The sequence below is a fragment of the Mercenaria mercenaria genome, chromosome 3 (assembly GCF_021730395.1).
Source record: "Mercenaria mercenaria strain notata chromosome 3, MADL_Memer_1, whole genome shotgun sequence".
Lineage (NCBI taxonomy): Eukaryota > Metazoa > Mollusca > Bivalvia > Venerida > Veneridae > Mercenaria > Mercenaria mercenaria.
In genome coordinates, this window is record NC_069363.1 from 67,586,179 (window position 1) to 67,610,146 (window position 23,968).

Sequence of the window (23,968 nt, forward strand, 5' to 3'; positions counted from 1 at the left end):
CATTGTATTTGGAAAAATATGTAGGAAAAAAATAAAATCCTTGTTATCAATGTGATAGTTTGACTGTAAAAAATAATTGAAGAAACTTTTTTTTCTTCTATCAACTAGGAAAATGTTTTGAAACATGCATCTGATATAACCATTTCATATAGTTTAGTTAAAATACCAGTTTGCACATATTTTCAATAATAAAATGTATCTTTGCAATAATTCATGTGAGTAATAAAACTTGTTGCATATAAATCTTTTTGTATTCCAGAAATAAATGCAGTATTGACTGGTATGTATGGTATATTAATTTTTACAAAATTTTTAGATTTAAAATCCACGAAATTGCATTGGTTGTCAAGTTAAAGGCTGAGCCTGAGAAAACCAAGAGCTGCATTTCTTAATAATTTTAAAATGAAGAAAATAAAGTTATTTTGAAATATTGGAAACAAAGAAAGCCTGAAAAAAATGGACTAAATACCATTTGAGATACTGCAAAACATACAATCACTGACAACATTATATTGAGTACCAGTAAAGGTACTGAAATATTCTTAGATAAAATTCCTGGAACATTCTGACACCCACAGAGAGATTATTCTTTAAAACATTGTTATTAACAAAAATGCATTCTTCATCATTCTAAAATGACTGGAATTGTTCTGAAATATTTTGGGAAAGAAAGAAAGGATATGAATGAAATAATCTTTGTACATGTATTTCTGTTTGTATTTTCAAATTGTTATGTAATGTATTTTCAACAAAACATTTCAGAATGTGATTTTTTCTGAACTTTGAATAATCTTGTGCAAATTAATACGATAGAACAATGCTCTGTTAATTACATTACATTACATATTGTACATCCATGTTTGTTGTTTTATATGTAAAAAGTTCTTTAGTAAAGTAAATTATCAAATAAGAATTTAAGTAACATGAATTACAAAAAAAGTTTTTTAATAACGTAAATCTTTGAATAAGTAACATAAACTACAGTATTATTAAATTTAAAAAATATGAACTTATGATTCTTAAACATTGGTTTAGTATGGCTGCCTATAGTGTCAAAATGACGGAACAACCATAGCCTACATACCACGAAAGTACAATTCATTTAAGTTAAATTTTTTTAAAAAAATGTACATTAATAGAATTGTATACATTGTTATGCGTTGTAATTGTATCCATCACCATCTGCGATGGAATCGTTTTTTTGGCTAAGTTTATATGCATGCATTAACAATTCACTGAGTACAAGGAAATGGTCACAATTACGCTATGTTGCAAGTGCAGTCACGGGTCTTTTCATATAAATTCTACCATATTTGTTGGAAATTTCACAGAAAAAGCCTCTTGTTAAACAGTACAGAAGTGCTACCATTAATCGCACAGAATTGCACAAGTTCGAGTGGCTAAAATGGAGAGCACTATAGGCTCCTGTCTCACTTGCTGTTTCCAGTTAAAAGAGAAAAATTGAAAGAAAAGCTCATAAAAAAACTTACCAGTGACAACAAAAAAATTGTAATTTTGCCATATTTATTATTTGCATTGCGTGGCTCTGGCTGTGTTTGCTTTACTCATTACTTACAGGGAGACAACTCTTACCTTTTAATTTTTGGGAAAGGTCCATCAAAAGATGCAACTGACCAAACTGGTGAAGATCAATCAAACAATTATGAGAAGTTCTTTTAAGCTTATTATTATATTTTTGGCTGAGGTGTCCCACTATAATGGAACCATCAACACAAACTTGACAAGTTAGAGCTGTTTGAAGGTTGCTGCTGAACAAGCTTGATGAACATCCATAAAGAAGTTAATACGAGATTTATTTATTTTTAACTCTGGCCACCTTTAAATGCAGTGAAGTGGAACCAGGGATGCTACAGACCATGTTTCATGTAATTCTGACCAGTTGTTTTGGAGATGTTTGAGTATTATCAGTAAAACTGTTGTAGGAACATCCACCTGTATTAATAGCTCACCCAGCAGCTAAAGAAATTGACCTCTGAAGTTCGGTTAAAATACACATCTAATCTTAACCTTTAACTGGAGTGTTCACAATTGTTTATTTATATCTTACTGCACATTGGTAAGAAGTACAGATTTCAAGTAGGTGTTTAAAAAAAAAAATTCAAAAGTTAGTTTGAATTTATCAGTTTTTAGACTGTTCTACATTTATGTGTCATAACAGTCATGGACTGTAGTGTAGATCCTATGACAACCGTCCAATTTTTTTGGTGGAAGAAGATCTTAGATGCCCATCCAAGCATTGTTTCAGACATGACAGTATCTAGAAATAACCACTGACCTTTCACCTGCTCGATAGCTTCCTCACTTGAAAGAATTCTGCACCCCAAGTGAGTTTTCTAATCCACTACTATGAGAGTCAAGGGATTCCAAGTAAGCAACCACAACCATGGAAGCCCTTTAATTATAGTATAGCTGTATTTACTAGTACATGTACACCATAAAACAAGCTTTCCTTTGCAAATTTTCCAAACTTTTCAGTGCTTATTTGTCAGCAACTGTATCAAGGAGATGCAAAAAAGGCGGACAGCTTACAATAGCAAAAATTTGATGATAAAATCTACCTGCTAGATTGTTTATCTCTTTTTTAATTTTCATGAAGTTGGTCACATACTCAATTTTTTTGGTATTTTTATAACAAGAGGGTCATGATGACCCTGGATTGCTCACCTGAGTAATATGACCTACAATGTTTCAAATGTCAAACTGATGATTTTTAGAAATATTTTGGAAGATTTTCTGATGTAAAATCAAGTAACCTCTGGGGCAGAGCCAATTTTACCCCGGGGGTCATGATTTGAACAAAGTTTGTAGAAGTCTACTAGGCAATGTAACATATCAAATATCTAAGATCTAGGCCTTCTGGTTTATTTTTAGCAAATTTATGAAGATTTCCCTATGTACAATCAAGTAACCCCTGGGCCTGGGTCAGTTTGATCCTGAAGGATCAAGATTTGAACAAATTTTGTAGAGGTCCACTAGGCAATGCTACATGCAAATATCTAAGCTCTAGGCCTTCTGGTTTATTTTTAGAAAATTTTGAAGATTTTTCTATGTAAAAAATTAAGTAACCCTATGGGGCGGGGTCAGTTTGATCCCGGGGGTCATGATTTGAAATTTTTTTGTAGAAGTCTACTAAGTAATGCAACATGTCAAATATCTAAGATCTAGGCCTTCTGGTTTATTTTTAGAAAATTTTTGAAGATTTTCCTATGTAAAATAAAGTGACCCCTGAGGCGGGGTCAATTTTGACCCTGGGGGTCATGATTTGAACAAATTTTGTAGAGGTCCACTAGGCAATGCTACATGTCAAATATCTAAGCTCTAGGCCTTCTGGTTTGTTTTTAGAAAATTTTTGAAGGTTTTCCTATGTAAAATCAAATGACCAATGGGGCGGGTCAATTTTACACCAGGGGTCATGATTTGAAAAAAGTTTGTAGAAGTCTTCTAGGCAATGTAATACATTCAAATATCTAAGATCTAGGCCTTCTGGTTTATTTTTAGCAAAAATTTATGAAGATTTTCCTATGTAAAATAAGGTGACCCCTGGGGCAGGGTCAATTTGACCCTGGTGGGGTCAAAATTTGTCAAATATACCTGTCAAATATCTAAGCCCTAGGCCTTCTGGTTTATTTTTAGAAAATTTTGAAGATTTTTCTATGTAAAAATTTAAGTAACCCTATTGGACGGGGTCAATTTGATCCCGGGAGTCGTGATTTGAAAATTTTTTGTAGAAGTCTACTAGGTAATGCTACATGTCAAATATCTAAGCTCTAGGCCTTCTGGTTTATTTTAAGAAAATTTTAAAGATTTTTCTATGTACAATCAAGTAACCCCATGGGGCGGGGTCAATTTGAACCCGGGGGTCATGGTTTGAACAAATTCTGTAGAAGTCTACTAGGCAATGCTACATGTCAAATATCTAAGACCTAGGCCTTCTGGTTTATTTTTAGAATTTTTTTGAAAATTTTCCTATGTAAAATCAAGTGACCCCTGGGGCGGGGTCAATTTTGACCCCAGGGGTCATGATTGGAACAAATTTTGTAGAGGTCCACTAGGCAATGCTACATGTCAAATATCTAAGCTCTAGGCCTTCTGGTTTATTTTTAGAAAATGTTGAAGATTTTTCTATGTACAATCAAGTAACCCCATGGGGCAGGGTCAATTTGATCCTGTGGGTCATGATTTGAACAAATTTTGTAGAGGTCCACTAGGCAATGCTACAGGTGAAATATCTAAGCTCTAGGCCTTCTGGTTTATTTTTAGATTTTTTTTGAAGATTTTCCTAAGTAAAATCAAGTGACCCCTGGGTTGGGGTAAATTTTGACACCGGGGGTCATAATTTGAACAAATTTTGTAGAGGTCCACTAGGCAATGCTACATGTCAAATATCTAAGCTCTAGGCCTTCTGGTTAATTTTTTAAATGTTTTTGAAGATTTTCCTATAGAAATCTATGTAAAATCAAGTGATCCCTGGGGCGGGGTCAATTTTGACCCGGGGGTCATGATTTGAACAACTTTAGTAGAGGTCCACTAGGCAATGCTACATGTCAAATATCTAAGCTCTAGGCTTCTGGTTTTTGAGAAGAAGATTTTTTAAGACTTTCTTATGTAAAATCAAGTGACCCCTGGGGTGGGGTCAATCTTGACCCCGGGGTCATGATTTGAACAAATTTGGTAGAGGTCCAATAGGCAATGCTTCACACCAAATATCTAAGTTCTAGGGCGTCTGGTTTTTGAGAAGAAGATTTTTAAAGTTTTTCCTTTCGGTTGCCATGGCAACCAGAGTTCTGCATGGAGTTCAATTCTTTGAATAATTTTTGTAGAGCTTCACCCAAGGAACATTCCTGTGAAGTTTGGATGAAATTGGCCTAGCGGTTTATGAGGAGATGTCGTTTAAAGTAAAAATTACGGACTACGGACGTCGGACGACAGACGGTGACTGCAGACGGTGACTGATCAGAATAGATCGCCCTGAGCCTTTGGCTCTGTTGAGCTTAAAATCAGGTTTGCAACGTTAATGGCATTAAGAAATTTTTATGTATATTGCTATTGCTTTTATCACCAATACATACAAAACAATAAAAATAGGTTATTTTAGAAGTCAATTCGTGGTATGTCAACCTATATGTACAAAATCCTTTTTAGAATTATGAAAAACAACTTTAAGCTATCTTCTCTGAAATGAAATTTAAAGGCCCAACAGAACTGTACCATTGGAATTGTGGACAGACAGATAGGCAGACAGGCAGATTTCTTTGACTTTAGTTCATCCAATCAAAATCATTATATAACTGTATTGAAGGAACTCCACTGGTTGAAAGATGTACTGTAACAGGACAAAATACTTATTCACATGTTCACATGTTCATTAAAACTTGACAGAAATACACAAGCTGGTTTGTAGACTCTGTATCATTAACTGTGTCAAATACTTGAACCATGATAAAATTCTTATTCACACGTTCAAATATCTATGTGATTGTTAAAACATGATAGAAGTACACAAGCTGGTTTGTAGACTGTATCATTAACTGTGTCAAATACTTGAACCATGATATATATATGGCATCTATACACTGCTCCCAGACACTGCACCAAAGATTTGGACCATGATATGTGGCATCTATACACTGCTCCCAGACACTGTACCAAAGACTTTAACCATGATATATGGCATCTAAACACTGCTCCCAGACACTGTATCATTAACTGTGCCAAATACTTGAACCATGATATATGGCATCTATACACTGCTCCCAGACACTGTATTATTAACTGTGCCAAAGACTTGAACCATGATATGTGGCATCTATACACTGCTCCCAGATGCTATCATTAACTGTGCCAAAGACTTGAACCATATGGCATCTATACACTGCTCCCAGACACTGTATCATTAACTGTGTCAAAGACTTGAACCATGATATATGGCATCTATACACAGCTCCAAGACTTTGTATCATTAACTGTGCCAAAGACTTGAACCTTGATATGTGGCATCTATACACTGCTCCCAGACACTATCATTAACTGTGCCAAATACTTGAACCATATGGCATCAATACCCTGCTCCCAGACACTGTATCTTTAACTGTGCCAAAGACTTGAACCATGATATATGGCATCTATACACTGCTCCCAGACTCTGTACCTTTAACTGTGCCAAAGACTTGAACCATGATATATGGCATCTATACACTGCTCCCAGACACTGTATCATTAACTGTGCCAAAGACTTGAACCATGATATATGGCACCTATACATTGCTCCCAGACACTGTATCATGATATATGGCATCTATACACTGCTCCCAGACACTGTATTATTAACTGTGCCAAAGACTTGAACCATGATATGTGGCATCTATACACTGCTCCCAGACGCTATCATTAACTGTGCCAAAGACTTGAACCATGATATATGGCATCTATACACTGCTCCCAGACACTGTATCATTAACTGCGCAAAAGACTTGAACCATGATATATGGCATCTATACACTGCTCCAAGACTCTGTATCATTAACTGTGCCAAAGACTTGAACCATGATATATGGCATCTATACACTGCTCCCAGACACTGTATCATTAACTGTGCCAAAGACTTGAACCATATGGCATCTATACCCTGCTCCCAGACACTGTATCTTTAACTGTGCCAAATACTTGAACCATGATAAATGGCATCTATACACTGCTCCCAGACACTGTATCATTAACTGTGCCAAAGACTTGAACCATGATATATGGCATCTATACACTGCTCCCAGACACTGTATCATTAACTGTGCCAAAGACTTGAACCATGATATATGGCATCTATACATTGCTCCCAGACACTGTATCATTAACTGTGTCAAAGACTTGAACCATATGGCATCTATACACTGCTCCCAGACACTGTATCATTAACTGTGTCAAAGACTTGAACCATATGGCATCTATACACTGCTCTCAAGACACTGTATCATTAACTGTGCCAAAGACTTGAACCATATGGCATCTATACACTGCTCCCAGACACTGTATCATTAACTGTGTCAAAGACTTGAACCATATGGCCTCTATACACTGCTCTAAAGACACTGTATCATTAATTGTGGCAAAGACTTGAACCATGATATACTGTGAAATCATTTAATTTCGTGGGGATGAAATTTCATGGTTTTGGTCAAAACGGCAATTTCGTGTGCATATGAATTCGTGGATTACACCTTTTGAACATAAAGTGAAGGGGAATTATACTTGTTTGTTGGGATTAAATTTCGTGGATTGACTCAACCACGAAAATTAGTCCCCAACGAATATTAATGATTTTACAGTATGGCATCTGCACACTGCTCCCAAACTATGTGGAACATCAGAGATGTCACCGAAACACCACCTTTTGCAATCTGAATTAAGTTTTATGTTTCTTATTTAGCATTTGTTATATACCAGTTATTCATATAGCAGACTTTACTTTCAGTAATTGTATTGTTTTGTTTTCAATGTCTTCTGTGGACACTTTTGAACATGTTATGTTACAGGAAGACTACTAAATAATTTTGATGTTAAACCTCCATCCCTCCCTCCATAAAAATGATAATCCCCACCCTCCAAAAAAGAAAAAAGCTAATAATAATTTTGGTATTTTAATCATAATAACAACAAGAGCTGTCACTAATGGTGACAAATGCCCCCGCAGCGCCTTGACCTTTGACCTGGTGACCCCAAAGTCAGTAGGGGTCATGTACTCAATAAGTAATATCAGCATGTTAAGTTTGAAGGTCCTGGGTGCAGTGGTTCGCGAGTAAAGAGCCTTCATGCAAAAGGTTAACATTGTGGCAAACGAACGAACAAACTAACGGACGGACAGTTGAAAACTAATATGCCTCCCTTTGGGGCATAAAAACACAGGACATAAAATGGGGAAATAAGCCATAAAGACATATAGATCTTTCATCTATCATTTATTCAGCTTTCATTTAAAATATAAAATTACAGTAGCAGAGAAAATAAAACAAAATTAAAGACTTTTATTCTAATGCAAACAATAATGAGAGAAACAAAATAACTCTTTACATATGACCATTCTAAAGCATTAAAAGTTGTACAAATCATTTTTTCTAAATATTTACATTGTTTGTTTAACTTCTAAGCAAAAACTATAGTTTTATTTTCATTTTTCTTCAACAACTTAAGAAAATATTTGTGACTAAAATAACTCTAACTCAAAAATAACAGTAAATGGTCTATCAAATACATATATGACTGAAAACATAAAACTTTTCAAATATCAAAATGTACAAAAAGTAAGAAGACATAAAATTACAGCACACTTTAAGACAAAACACATATTGAAAGATGAAAAGTCTATATACAAAGTCACAACCTTTTGAATGAGATATGTAGACCTCTATACTGGAAGTCATATATAGCTTTTGGCATTTGTTGTAGTAGGATCCTGTCTGTCCCCCAAATTTTATCTCCTACAACTAACACCATCATGGTAATGGACTACAAATGGCCTAAGAAAGTTCCTAGCATTCATAAAATGCTATATTTCGCAAGACAATAACACATATCAATGGTATATTTATAGCATCTCAGTAATTTCATTTGTTTAAAATAACTAATCAAATCTACAGCTGAAATTCCGAGATACTGTGAAAAAGAAAACTGAATCTGCTTTTGAAAATTTATGCCACTTTTTCGAAAAGGGAAGTTTTTTGTTGATTAGAATTACCAGCTTATTAGAGGAAATTCAGTTTTGCTTAATAATTTTAAAACATTTATCCCTGATGTTAACAGTGTTACAGCAAAATGTGTTTATTATTTAGGTGAATATATTGAAATTTAATATGCCAATTGTATAGGAATACAATATAAAATTCAGCAGAATACTAATCTGATCTCAATACTTTCCTAAATTTCTTCATCTCTTCACTTTAGAATGTAACACTTGGACTCATGTCATTCATGGAGATAAGAAATAAAGGACCAGCACAGGATACCCCTACAGATAGAATATCCTCTAGCACAATATTCACAATAAATCTATAGAGAGATACATTTCAATGGCCAGTATTCTCAGATACCACTCAAAGACCAACAGATATCGCTCGAAGGCCAATAGTTTGTTCACTTGATATCGGATAATTTGGACACTACCCTTTGCTCAAACTCGCCGTCATGTCCCAGTAAAATCCCTGTATAATGTAAATTCCTAGATGTCTCAAACTGCTGATAACTCAAATTTTGACAGTCCTGAAGAGTTTGAGTGAATGAAGTTTGACTGTATACCAATTAAAGGCCAATATTCACAGATACCAATTAAAGGCCAATATTCACAGATACCAATTAAAGGCCAATATTCACAATACATTTTCATAGTGGAAGTACCAGTTGGGCTAGATCTATGGATAGAAAGCAGTCACTCCTCTGTTTTCAATCAGATATAAAATGTGACATTTGTGTCACAATAATATAGAGTAAGTAACTTTGATCATCTCAACTACCTTACACATGTATCTTAATATAGTGGGCATACTATGATATCATGTTTAAGCAAGACCAACAAATGACTTGCTTTTTGTAGTAGGGTATCATCTACTTATAATCTGTGTAAAATTATATCATACTTGTGCATACACTCTGCTGTACTTGTGTTTTCTAGATTGGAAGCCGACTTCCATCTGAATGTATGTAGATAATGCTGTCACCTCAATGAACATAAACAAATGAATGGAAGACCTGGACATACCTATTTACATCATTATGACAAAGATAAAACTATTGAATTATTCATGCTTTTTTAAACATACATACCAAAAACCCTCTTTGCTGGTCAACATTATTACTTACATTCAGGCAGTCTATATAATATGTGAAAATTGTGATAGTTTGGATATTCTATTAAGGTCACTTTGGCTGTCTAGTCTACATGTAGCACAAAATACAACCAAAATACAAAATTGAGATAACCACTAATTTTGTTTGAATTCAACATTATAGTAAAATTCATTCAAATTACAATCTTAAAGTTAGAAAAAACAACAACATAGAATTCATACAAAATACAACCTTAAAGTGAGAAAGAACAGTGAATTCATATGAAATACAACATTTAAGTGAGAAAGAACAGTGAATTCATATGAAATACAACCTTATAGGGAGAAAGAACAGTGAATTCATATGAAAAACAACCTTATAGGGAGAAAGAACAGTGGATTCATTTGATAAACAACCATCAAGTGAGAAAGATCAGTGCATTTATTTGAAATAAAACTTGTTGAGAAAGAACTGTGACTAGCTTACATATAAAAGCTTCTGCGGTAAACTGATATTTTGCCAAAGAGTCAACTTATAATGCCAAAGATGTGTGGAGAATCTGAAAACATCTGGTCAAATAGTTCCCGAGCTTACATACAAAGCTTTCACAAAAGTTTTATCTTAAGAAGGGGCTCTGCACACCGTCCCCGATATGGTTAACATTTGTGTCAAGTTTCTTCAAAATCCTTCAAGGGGTTCAAGAGTTATAGAGCAATGACCTTTGACCCCTACGTGTAACCTTGACCTTGAAGTGAGACATCCAGAACATGCACTCTGCAAGTAATCTCGATGTGGTGAACATTTGTGCCAAGTTTCTTTAAAATCCTTCAAGCAGTTCAAGAGTTACAGAGCAGACACGAAACACACTCATATAATTATTGACCCCTCAGTGTGACCTTGAACTTGAAGCAAGCCATCCAGAACATGCGCTCTGTATGTTTTCTCAATGTGGTGAACATTTGTGTCAAGTCTCTTTGAAATCTTTCAAGGGGGTCAAGAGCTACAGAGCAGACACAAAACACACTCATATGACCTTTGACCCCTAAGTGTGACCTTGACCTTGAAGCAAGCCATCCAGAAGATGCGCTTTGCACGTTGTCTTGATGTGGTGAATATTTGTGCCAAGTTTCTTTGAAATCCTTCAAGGGGTTCAACAGTTAGAGTGGACACGAAATTGCTAATGGACGGACAGACACCGGGGGTATAACATAATACATCCCTTCGAGCGTATAATAAAAGCTTAAGTAATGTATCTGTGAGATCATCTTATGGTGTAGAAGACATGTACGTAGTTTGAAAGCATTTGGCCTAGCAGTTTTTGAGAAACCTTTTTACATGCCAAACTTTAAAACACAGACTTATTTAACTTACCCTTTGAGGCCAACTTATGACGCCAAGGCTATGTGTGAAGTTTGAAAGTATGCAAACATGCAGTTTTTCAGAAATCTGCTTACAGGCATACAGACACTAAATAGAAAAATGGCGCGAAAAAAAATGGTAGTCGCATAATGGCGGATACAAATAGTCCTCAGTTTTTTTGCTCTGCAGAGCTATTTTCCTTATTTTCTTTGCAATTTTTTTGCTAAAATCACATGACAGATCTATGCTTGACATGTAGGTAGCATTTTCATAATGAAATAACAACATGACAAAATTTTTCATGGAAACGTAGATCCAGTATAATTTGGGGTCTCATTTTTTTAGCTGATTTTGCAGTTTGTGTGTTTGACTGAAATTATTTTTCTTGCATCAAACATGACCCCCACTTTTCTTTTGATTTTTAGTTAGCACTAACAATATTCTTCAAGAAAATGTAAGTTACAGACATTTAAAATGGGTCCTGATGTGTGCTGCGGTCATTGAAAATAGGTCAATTTCATATAGAATAAAGAACAACAACTATTTAGTGTGTTATAACCTATACATGCAAGACTTTTGTGATGAGGACGCCAACACCACTCCTGACAAAAGGATGAAAATAAGAGCTCTTTCAAATCATTTTTGTGACAGACTGTTTTCCTTGACTACCAGCATTTAAACAACTGTTCAATAAGAAATGTTATTGCACATTTATGAGATTATATCTAACTATGATAGTGATTTTCTATACTTACAACAAAATGGTTGAAAGAACACCAGCTATATTATGCCTTAACTACAACATGTATATTCTTCAGGTAGAACTATGTTAGCTTGTTAACCTATTACTGGAGCAGTATTAATAGTATCAATTTAATTTTAAATGTTAGACATAATCTGTGATGAGGAATTACCCTGATTTTGAAAGTATCAAACATTACCTCAATATTTAACACTGGCACATTGAAACAAGGATCCAGTAACTGCCCAAACTGTTTAATCATAAGTCCTATGTGCAGGTATGTTTACAAGCTATAACAAATGCACCAATTGTGAAATTTGTGTTTAACAACAAATCTTGTCAATAAATAAACGTGTTTTAACATAATATATAATGTATTCGTATTTTGTATTTCAGAGAATCACACTTTATAAAACTTCTCTATTTCTAAAAATAAAATAATCAACTCTATATATGCCTACTTTCTATTTTTCTAGAATAAAATTTCAAATGATTTTAACAAACTGTAAATATATTTCAAATAGATTTAAGATTTAAAAGAATAATCTGAAAATGGAAAACAACCTTGTGTTTTCACAACCATAATTACTCGATGGAATGAAAAAGAAGTAGTATTTACAAGAATTTACATATAATCAGACACTCTAACTGGAACAAAATCAAGCAAAAACATACCTTACTATGAGAATGATGCATCAGCAGCCTAAGTAAAATTTACCTTACTGAAAAAAATAGCTCACTGGGTTCAGAATTTAAGGCTGGTGTCAGAGTAGCAACCAAGGTGCTGACTGGAAAACTTTACAAGTAAGAGATGTAATGGACCAGTGATTATTTCTTCCACAAGATGTGTTTCCAACATTCAAATATTCAGATTGACCACAGATAACTTTATGAAATAATGAAAATTCTGACAATCAAAATTAATACAAGACTAGCATAAGTTGTGAATTAGCAGTGCTTTATCATTTTTCTATGGTACCAAGAAGACTGAACTGTGTCATTAAGAAAATACAAACTTAGCTTGTAAAAATCTCAACAATAAAATGCTATTAAGAAAGGTATGTTCTTTCTTGATGTGGCTCAGTCAGACACAATTTAAAATATACATCACAACTCCAGAAATTTTACAAAGAAAAGACATGAGTGCCCCCATTGTGATGTTAGGACATGTAAGTGGAAGTGCTGTAACAGCCATTGAAAATATAACATATATACTGAATTTACGACTGAAAAAGAAATATTATCATAAATATTTATGTTATCATTTAAATATTTATTTCATCATTAAATGATTAAATGCTACATCTTGTTACGGTGAAAGTCTGTACAAAGTTATTTGAATTAACCTTTTAACTAGCAGTGTAAGACAACACATTGTCCAGTAGCTGTAAATGTTTGTGGCAAGGTTTATACATCCATTTATGCAAATGCTATAGACTGAACAAGAAAAGTATGTTAAACATGTTTGACCTCAGTGTAACCTTGACCTTTGAGGTTAGGATCTGGGTTTAGAATGCCACAAATCATATTGTTATGGTGACTGACCATGCCAAGTTATTTGAATAATCATCAAAATCATCATATGAAAGTTATAGAGTGGACAAAAAAATATGTAAAAAATTCATTGACCTTGAAGTGTGACCTTAAACTTAAAGGTAGTGCTATGGATCTTGAATGGGACATGTCATCTTGTTATGTAAATGTTTGTGTCAAGTTATTTGAATATCTATGTATGCATAAAAAAGTAATCTTTGACTTCCACGGATGACCTGGACCTTTAAACATGTCATCATGTTCTGATATGTTATTTGAATATATCAATGCATGTAAAAAAATATTTGACAAGAAAAATGACAAACCTTTTACCGCTAAATGTGACCTTTTCCAAAAGGCAGGTGTTTAAAATTTGCATGCAACACTTCGTCTTGTCATGGTGGTCATTTGTGCCAGGTATTTCAAAATCTAACAGAGCACAACAAAGTTATAGACCAGACAGTGTTTTTGTGCAAAGATACACAGGCTTGGGTTATGCTGTATGTCTCCCATTTTTTAACAGTAGAAGCATAAAAAATATTCATTATAAAAAGGACAAGGACGTAAAATATGTACAGAATTGAAACAATAAAATGAAATGAATATTACACTGTAATATAGCACATAATCAATTAATACTGGCCATTTTCTTATGGCACACCAAGCAATATGTACTTTGTTAGTCTTTAAAAACAAAATAAAACAAAATCAGCATATCAAAAAATACTTGCAACACATTCATCTTCAAGCAGACAGAAAAGGCTTACAAAAAATCTAATAACAACTTAAATAAAATGTAACAAATCAATTTACATTATCAGGTATATTACTGAATGTTGGCCCCAAATTTTGCAGATTTGGAACAGGGGTCACTATCCCCATCCTCCTCTCTTATCGTTGATAAATCGGGTAAACTCCCTAATAAGGGGTGGGTCGAAGAATCCATACCTTGGTTATTATAAAAGTGGGTGGGGTATTTCAAATTGGGTGCACTCTTTGTAATATCTTTTTCATTGTTTTTACATTCACCGTTGGAGTCCAAGATCTCTTCAGAAGTAGAGATTGGCTCACCTGGAACATGAATTCCATTTATGTCTTTTGTATTCTGGTACATAGACAGTAGTTCATTCAATTTATTTCTTTCACTCTCTGTTTTCAAGCTGTCATTTTTATTTAAAAATGTTTTGTTTTCGCCCTCCTCTAATACTGCATAGTTTATTTTCCCTTCTTCATTGTCAGAAGTGAACTCTGAGTTCTGTTTCAAGTTTGAGTCTGTTGATAAAAACGAAAGCCGATCTTTACTGATGGAGTCAGGAGGAATATTGTCTTTATGACCTTCATCCTCGGAGTTGTCAGATCCTGACGAATATCGTTGTTTCTCTTTTGATACTTGCATATTGTGTTGACAATATTCTGTAACATATTCACTGTCTATAACTGAAGCATCAACAACTGAGAGATCTCCAGCAACTCCACCTTCGTAATGTGTTGGCATGGCAGTGTAAATATTTTGACCATTTGGGAGGAGTTTATCGCTCTGGTTACTATAGCGATTAACTCCTGTACCAGTTGTGTTGCCACTGCTGACATCAGATCGAAGAAAACTGTCCAAATCACTTCTACGATCTGAAATCAAAACCATATATTTCACAAATGCAAAATAAACGATCAAAATGATACATTTCCTCTTAATAGATTGTTTAAACAAAATTTTCCAAAAAACTCAATCACTTATATCTTCAAATATCTTCTTTGTCAAATATATTAATCATAAACTTCCATCATTTAACTCTAGATATTGGATACATGTCTTATGTTTTACATCCTGGAAAATGTTGAAACCTTTTACACTCATCAGTAACTAGCAAACTCAGAAACATGATGGAAGATACATGTATGCAAAACATGAACAAACTGTTAGTTTTCTATTCAGATATAAAAATATAAAGGCATAAGATATTTGGTATTGTACATACTTTTACCAGTTCCAGAACTAGAGGTAGATCGTTTCCTCTTTCTGCTGCTCCAGAACCGAAGGAAATACTGAAATAATACATTAACATACATATAGTACAGTGAACATTTTACTAAAAATGTGATAGGGTGAATAAATACCCAAGTCTGGTATCTAAACTAGCATATAACTTAACTTCTAATTTTCACATTAGATATGAGTGTTTGTTCCAGTAAAACTAACAGTACGTGTGCTGTCTAAATGAACAAGAGGGCCATGAAGGCCCTGTATCGCTCACCTGACCTATTGACCTAAAGATCATCAAGATTAACATTCTGACCAAGTTTCATTAAGATATGGTCATAAATGTGGCCTCTAAAGTGTTATATAGCTTTTCCTTCGATTTGACCCAGTGACCTAGTTTTCGACCAGACATGACCCAGATTCAAACCTGACCTAAAGATCACCAAGATTAACATTCTGACTAAGTTTCGTGAAGATATAGTCATAAATGTGGCCTCTAGAGTGTTAACAAGCTTTTCCTTTGATTTGACCTTGTGACCTAGTTTTTGACCCCACATGACCCAGATTTAAACTTGACTTATAGATCATCAAGATTAACATTCTGACAAAGTTTCATTTAGATATGGTCATAAATGTGGCCTCTACAGTGTAAACTAGCTTGTCCTTTGATTTGACCTGGTGACCTAGTTTTTGATCCTACATGATCCAGATTCAAACTGGACCTTGAGATCATCAAGATTAACATTCTGACCAAGTTTCACAAAGATACAATCATAAATCTGGCCTCTACAGTGTTAACAAGCTTTTCCTTTAGTTTGACCTGGTGACCTAGTTTTTGACCCTGGATCGAACTCGTCCAAGACTTTATTGCGGGTAACATTCTAACCAAGTTTCATTAAGATTGGGCCCAAATTGTGACCTCTAAAGTGTTAACAAGCTTTTCCTTTGATCTGACCTGGTGACCTGGTTTTGACCCCATATGACCCAATATCGAACTCGTCCAAGATTTTACTGAAGGTAATATTCTGACCAGGTTTTATTAAGATTGGGCCAAAAATGTGACCTAATTTAACAAGCTTTTCCTTTGATTTGACCTGGTGACCTAGTTTTTGACCCCAGATGACCCAATATCGAACTCATCAAAGATTTTATTGAGGGTAACATTCTGACCAAGTTTCATTAAGTTTGGGCCAAAATTGTGACCTCTAGAGTGTTAACAGTCAAACTGTTGACGACGGATGACTGTTGACGGACGACTGACAGACGACGACCGATGACGGACACTCACCTTTGAGCACTTGTGCTCAGGTGAGCTAAAAAGGGACCATCTGGGTACATTCAGGATGTCTGATGAAACTAACTTATATTTCACAATATTCTAACTCAAAAATATAGCCCTGAAGTACAAATGACAGCATTTTTTTTATCTTAAACAGATATATATGGCACTTTACAAGTCTATAAAGATCAGAGTTTCAACTACATCTAATGCCATCTTTCACTGAAATATTTTATCTCTAGGTATCTACTTAAATGTAGAAAATCCTCAGTATCTAACTTTACTAAATGTATAAACTGTCTGTGTGGAGCTACATTCATAAGTGCAGTAACACTCAGCTGTTAAAAAACTACCAGTTTTTTTTTGCAGCTGTACACATTTATACTGTACACAGTTATAACAAATCACATAATACAGTGTGTTCTTTTTTAAACCTAATGCAAAGTACTGTTAATCAATAACAAGAGATCACAGAGTGATCTTGGCGCCCACCAATGTGCCATTTTTGAGTGTTCCAAATTTCAAGACTTATTGACTAGCTCAAGGTCAAATTTCATTTCAGTACACAACACTGTGCATGTGGTCCGAATTCGAAAGCTGTAGCTTGAGAAATGTGAAAGTAGGTCACTAGGTCAATGTCAAGGTCAAAGTTTGTTTCGGTACACAATCTTATGCAAGTGGTCCAAATTTGAAGGTTGTAGCTTGAGAAATGTAAAAGTAGGTCACTAGGTCAAAATCAATGTCAATTTTTATTTCAGAATACAAAACTATGCATGTGGTCCAAATTTGAAGCCTGTACCTTCAAAAATGTGAAAGTAGGTCACTAGGTCAATGTAAAGGTCAAAGTTCATTTCGGTACACAAAACTATGCATGTGGTCCAAATTTGAAGGCTATAGGTTGAGAAATGTGAAAGTAGGTCACTAGGTCAAAATCAATGTCAAATTTTATTTCGGAATACAAAACTATGCATGTGGTCCAAATTTGAAGCCTGTACCTTAAAAATGTGAAAGTAGGTCACTAGGTCAATGTAAAGGTCAAAGTTCATTTCAGTACACAAAAATATGCAAGTGGTCCAAATTTGAAGGCTGTAGCTTGAAAATGTAAAAGTAGGTCACTAGGTCAAAATCAAGGTCAAATTTTATTTCGGAATACAGAACTATGCATGTGGTCCAAATTTGAAGCCTGTACCTTCAAAAATGTGAAAGTAGGTCACTAGGTCAATGTGAAGGTCAAAGTTTTTTTTTTTGGTACACAAAACTATGCATGTGGTCCAAATTTGAAGGCTGTAGCTTGAGAAATGTGAAAGTAGGTCACTAGGTCAAAATCAATATCAAATTTCATTTTGAAACACGGAACTATGCATATGGTCCAAATCTGACGCCTGTACCTTCCAAAATGTGAAAGTAGGTCACTAGGTCAAAATCAAGGTCAAAGTTTTTTCCAGTGCACAAAACAATGCAGGTGGTCCAAATTTGAAGGCTGTAGCTACAGAAATGTGAAAGTAGGTCACTAGGTCAAAATCAAGGTCAACTCATGTCAAGGTTCATCTTGCCACTCAAAAATATACATGTGGTCCAAATTTGAAGGCTGTAGCTACAGAAATGTGAAAGTAGGTCACTAGGTCAAAATCAAGGTCAACTCATGTCAAGGTTCATCTTGCCACTCAAAAATACATATGTGGTCCAAATTTGAATGTTGTAGTTATTGACAAGAACATTTTAAAAGCTTTTCCCTATATAAGTCTATAATGAACCATGTGACCCCCGGGGCGGGGACATTTTTGACCCTAGGGGGATAATTTGAACAAACTAGGTAGAGAACCACTAGATGATGCTACATTACCAGTATCAAAGCCTTAGGCTTTGTGGTTTGGACAAGAAGATTTTCAAAGTTTTTCCCTATATAAGTCTATGTAAACCATATGACCCCCAGGGCGGGGTCATATTTGACCCTAGGGGTATAATTTGAACAATCTTAGTTGAAGACCACTAGATGATGTCACATACAAAATATCAAAGCCCTAGGCCCAGTGGTTTTGGACAAGAGGTTATTCAAAGTTTTTCCCTATACAAGTCTATATAAACCATGTGACCCCCAGGGCGGGGCCATATTTGCCCCAGAGAAATAATTTGAATCATCTTGGTAGAGGACCACTAGATGATGCTTCAAACCAAATATCAAAGCCCTAGGCTCTGTGGTTTTGGACAAGAAGGTTTTCAAAGTTTTTCCCTATATAAATCTATGTAAAATATAGAAATAAACAAAGGGCCATAACTCACTCATAAATTGTTGAACCAGTCTGATTTTCAGGGGGACACAACTAGGGTACCAATACATCATTCTGACAAAGTTTGGTCAAAATCCCCCCAGTAGTTTCTGAGGAGATGCGATAACGAGAAATTGTTAACGGACGGACGGACGGACGGAATGACGGACGGACCACGGACGCAGAGTGATTTTAATAGCCCACCATCTGATGCTGGTGGGCTAAAAAGTTGTTTATTTAAGAAACAATTTATAACAAAAGAGTGCTTTAGCAATATTTATGCACGATGGGCAGTTATACACCGGGCGTAATAATTGCACGAGGACACAGCCCGAGTGAAATTATTTGTATGTCGTATTACCGCCCGAGTGTATAAATAGTGTTAAAGCACTCTTTTGCTATAAATTATTTTGATTCTAATATGCTCTTAATCTAAAACAGTAGTGGAGAGAATCACTATAGGCTTTAGCAGCTTTCAATTCAATCCACTTGTCTTGAAATTTGTATTGTATGGATGTTATATGTAATGTATATCTTGATAAATAAATATGTTTAAACCAAACCAAAACAGTAGATAAAATATAGAAGCGCTCTTTCTTGGTCGCAACAAAAACTTAGACGTCACCGCATGTTAACGTGACGTCATTCTAGCGTTAGAGTGTATTAACAGAGACAAGCATATTAGAATATATATTTCCATAAATTATATGCAGTAAATGTTCATGTTTTCAGATAAGAGTTTTAGGTCTTATATACATTTAAACAATTTCATCATATAGTTCTTTTAAATAAATCAACTTTGAAAACTTACATTTTGAGGCCCTGATGATGAAGTTGGTGGTGAAGATAAGTTTCCATTGTATCCACCAACATTGACTCGACAACATACAGGTAACCACTTTGCCTTGTAGATTGCTCGACGCCATTCTTTTTTCACCTGCAACATTTACCAGCACACTGTTAATTTAAAGTGACTTATCTGAAGTTGTGTCTGTAAAAATTACACAAGTTCAAGTAAGCGTCAAAATGAAAACTTCTTTGTTTTCAAAAGTGACTATTGCTGAAAAAAAATACAGATAATTAAAACTAATGCAAACAAGAGCTCGTAAAACACAAAATGCCCCCCCCCTTGATGCATTCAGTAACTGCACAAGTATGGTTACTGTGCACTGGACGTTTGATGTGACCTCTGTATCAAATGTGATCTTAGACCAAAGCATTCTCGAGTTATCTGGCAAAAAAACGTTATACTGTTCTGTCAATGTGACCTTCACCTATTGACCTCAAAAACAATAGCGGTCATCTACTGGTCATGCTCAAACTCAATTTTAAGTTTGAAGATCCTGGGCTAAAGCATTCTTGAGTTATTATCTGGAATCTGTTTTATTTTTCAAGTTATCGTCGGAAACAGTTTAACTGTTCTGGGTCACTGTGACATTGACCTTTGACCCGCTGATCTCAAAATCAATAGGGGTCATCTGCTGTCATGATCAACCTCCCTATTAAGTTTTGTGATCCTATGCCCGAGTGTTCTCGTTATCGTCCGGAAACTGTTTAACTGTTCCAGGTCACTGTGACCTTGACTTCTGACCTGCTGGTCATGACCAGCCTCCCTATCAACTTCCTTGACCCTAGGCCAAAGTGTTCTTGAGTTATCATCCGGAAACCAATTGGTCTATGGACTGACCGACATCAGCAAAAAATATACCCCTCCTTCCTCAAAGGGGGTCATAAATATCACTGTAAAGTACAAAAACAATGCTTTGAAAAGAGAAAAATATCTGAAAAACATGACATAATAAAACAAGAGGACCATGATGGTCCTGAATCGCTCACCTATCCCCACATGACCCAGTGTTGAACTGAGTATGACGTCGTTATTTCTATTATTTGACATAGTGACCTAGTTTTGAGCACATGTGACCTAGATATCATCAAGATAAAAAATTCTGACCAATTTTCATGAAGATCCATTGAAAAATATAGCCTCTAGAGAGGTCACAAGGTTTTTCTATTATTTGACCTAATGACCTAGTTTTTGAAGGCACGTGACCCACTTTTAAACTTGACCTAGATATCATCAAGGTGAACATTCTCACCAATTTTCATGAAGATCTCGTGAAAAATATGGCCTCTAGAGAGGTCACAAGGTTTTTCTATTTTTTGACCTACTGACCTAGTTTTTGACCGCACATGACCCAGTTACGAACCTGACCTAGATATCATCAAGCTGAACATTCTCACCAATTTTCATGAAGATCCGTTGAGAAATATGGCCTCTAGAGAGGTCACAAGGTTTTTTCTATTTTTAGACCTACTGACCTAGTTTTTGATCCCACATGACCCAGTTTCAAACCTGGCTTAGATATAATCAAGGTGAACATTCTGACCAATATTCATGAAGATCTCATGAAAAATATGGCCTCTAGAGAGGTCACAAGGTTTTTCTATTTTTAGATCTACTGACCTAGTTTTTAACCCCACGTGACCCAGTTTCGAACTTGACCTAGATATCTTCAAGGTAAATACTCTGACCAATTTTCATGAAGATCCATTGAAAAATATCGCCTCTAGAGAGGTCATAAGGTTTTTCTATTTTTAGATCTACTGACCTAGTTTTTGACTGCACGTGACCCAGTTTCGAACTTGACCTAGATATCATCAAGGTGAACATTCTCACCAATTTTCATGAAGATCCATTGAGAAATATGGCCTCTAGAGAGGTCACAAGGTTTTTCTATTTTTAGATCTACTGACCTAGTTTTTGACCCCACATGACCAAGTTTCGAACTTGACCTAGATATCATCAAGGTGAACATTCTGACCAATTTTCATGAAGATCCATTGAGAAATATGGCCTCTAGAGAGGTCACAAGGTTTTTCTATTTTTAGACCTAATGACCTAGTTTTTGACCCCACATGACCCAGTTTCGAACTTGACCTAGATATCATCAAGGTGAACATTCTGACCAATATTCATGAAGTTCTCATGAAAAATATGGCCTCTAGAGAGGTCACAAGGTTTTTCTATTTTTAGATCTACTGACCTAGTTTTTAACCCCACGTGACCCAGTTTCGAACTTGACCTAGATATCATCAAGATGAACATTCTGACCAATTTTCATGAAGATCCCATGAAAAATATCGCCTCTAGAGAGGTCACAAGGTTTTTCTATTTTTAGACACAATGACCTAGTTTTTGACCCTACGTGACCCAGTTTCGAACTTGACCTAGATATCATCAAGGTAAACATTCTGACCAATATTCATGAAGATCTCATGAAAAATATGGCCTCTAGAGAGGTCACAAGGTTTTTCTATTTTTAGACCTACTGACCTAGTTTTTGAACCCACGTGACCCAGTTTCGAACTTGACCTAGATATCATCAAGGTGAACATTCTGACCAATTTTCATGAAGATCTTATGAAATATATGGCCTCTAGAGAGGTCACAAGGTTTTTCTATTTTTAGAACTACTGACCTAGTTTTTGAAGGCACGTGACCCAGTTTCGAACTTGACCTAGATATCATCAAGATGAACATTCTGACCAACTTTCATAAAGATCCCATGAAAAATGTGACCTCTAGAGTGGTCACAAGCAAAAGTTTACGGACGCACGGACGGACGACGGACGACGGACACCGCGCGATCACAAAAGCTCACCTTGTCACTTTGTGACAGGTGAGCTAAAAATTCAACATTCTACAGGAGCTGTATAAATTTCATTCCTTTAGTTATCACTCTCAATATCAGACCCGACACACATTTTCAGACAAACTCAGTGTGAATGAAGATACTCAAATGTGAACAAACTCATGTACACTGGGAAGAATTATAGAGCAATGGACCAACCTTTCTGTCCATGAAACAATGGAATATAAAGATGAAGAGGCCCTGCAAGCTGTTCAATATAGTAAAGATGTAAGCGATTGCAACAAGGTCCTCATCTAGGTACAGGAAGCCAAACGTCCAAGTCAAACCCAATAAAACCACCAATACTGCACTGCCTTTCAGCCATGTCCTGTATAAAAACAAATAAGGATCTTCAATGCATTCCTCAAATTTATTACTAGTTTCTAATTATAGCATTTGATTGCCGTTTATGACTTGATAACTACTGTTAAAAGAGTATGCCCTTTATATAAATCTATCTAAACTGCAAATACTATTTAAAGCGAAGAGACATATTTCTCAATATCTGTCCCTATTGTAGGTGACACTGTGATGACAGACAGCATTGGACAGTACTTTGTTAATCTTGTAATTGTCCTTTATTACTTCATAATGATAAATTACGAGGGCTATCCCATTAAATCGTAGACATTGGGAATAACATGAAAAATAATTGACATCAATTTTCATGGTTTTCACAGTCATTTAACACAGCATTTAGGAATAAACAGAAAATTACAATAAAAGGAGTTTCAGAATTATGATTCTATATGATACAGTGACGTTAAATTAAAGCATTTTAATGCTGACAGGTGCATGTCATAATGTCATTACCATCAACCACAGTCATGTACAGTAATGTGTACCCTTTCTCAAAATACTCCAGTACATGCTGAATACATTTTTGATGGCTAAAAGAACACACAACATATATAAATCGTTGGTACATTTAAAATACACATTGGACAGTTGCTCATGTTTCAGCATCCTGTACTATGATTTCAGATACTTCTCACTTTTGCTCAATAAAAACTCAAGAACATTTTTTTGCAAAATTATTTTTTGATAAAAATCATTTACTGTTTCTTCGGAAAAGACAAAATATACATGTGTGTTGAATAACTGCAATCATACATCAATAAAAATGATTTATTCCAAGAGTCTACAATTGATTGGGACAACCCTCATAAAAAATATATATCTGTCAAACTTATATATCAATTTTTAAATAAAGGAAAGTTCAAACTTTTTTTTCTCTATGAAATGTAAAAGAAGGAAAACAAGAAAGGTTATACACTCTGAACA

General features: G+C 35.1%; 1 protein-coding gene across 12 annotated transcripts in view; it reads right to left on the bottom strand.

Moving 5' to 3' along the window:
- Positions 1 to 12,170: 12,170 nt before the first annotated feature.
- LOC123524481 (adhesion G protein-coupled receptor L1-like) overlaps positions 12,171 to 23,968 on the bottom strand; it is a 95,963-nt gene continuing 84,165 nt past the window's right edge. For all 12 annotated transcript variants that reach the window (XM_045302702.2, XM_045302700.2, XM_045302704.2 and 9 more), the window contains 4 exons: positions 22,844 to 23,012; positions 19,801 to 19,926; positions 15,442 to 15,508; positions 12,171 to 15,091 (listed from right to left, as the gene is read on the bottom strand). In XM_045302702.2, the coding sequence (XP_045158637.2) occupies positions 14,292 to 15,091; positions 15,442 to 15,508; positions 19,801 to 19,926; positions 22,844 to 23,012 (1,162 nt within the window). In that variant the 3' untranslated portion in view covers positions 12,171 to 14,291. The remainder of the gene's footprint in view (positions 15,092 to 15,441; positions 15,509 to 19,800; positions 19,927 to 22,843; positions 23,013 to 23,968) is intronic.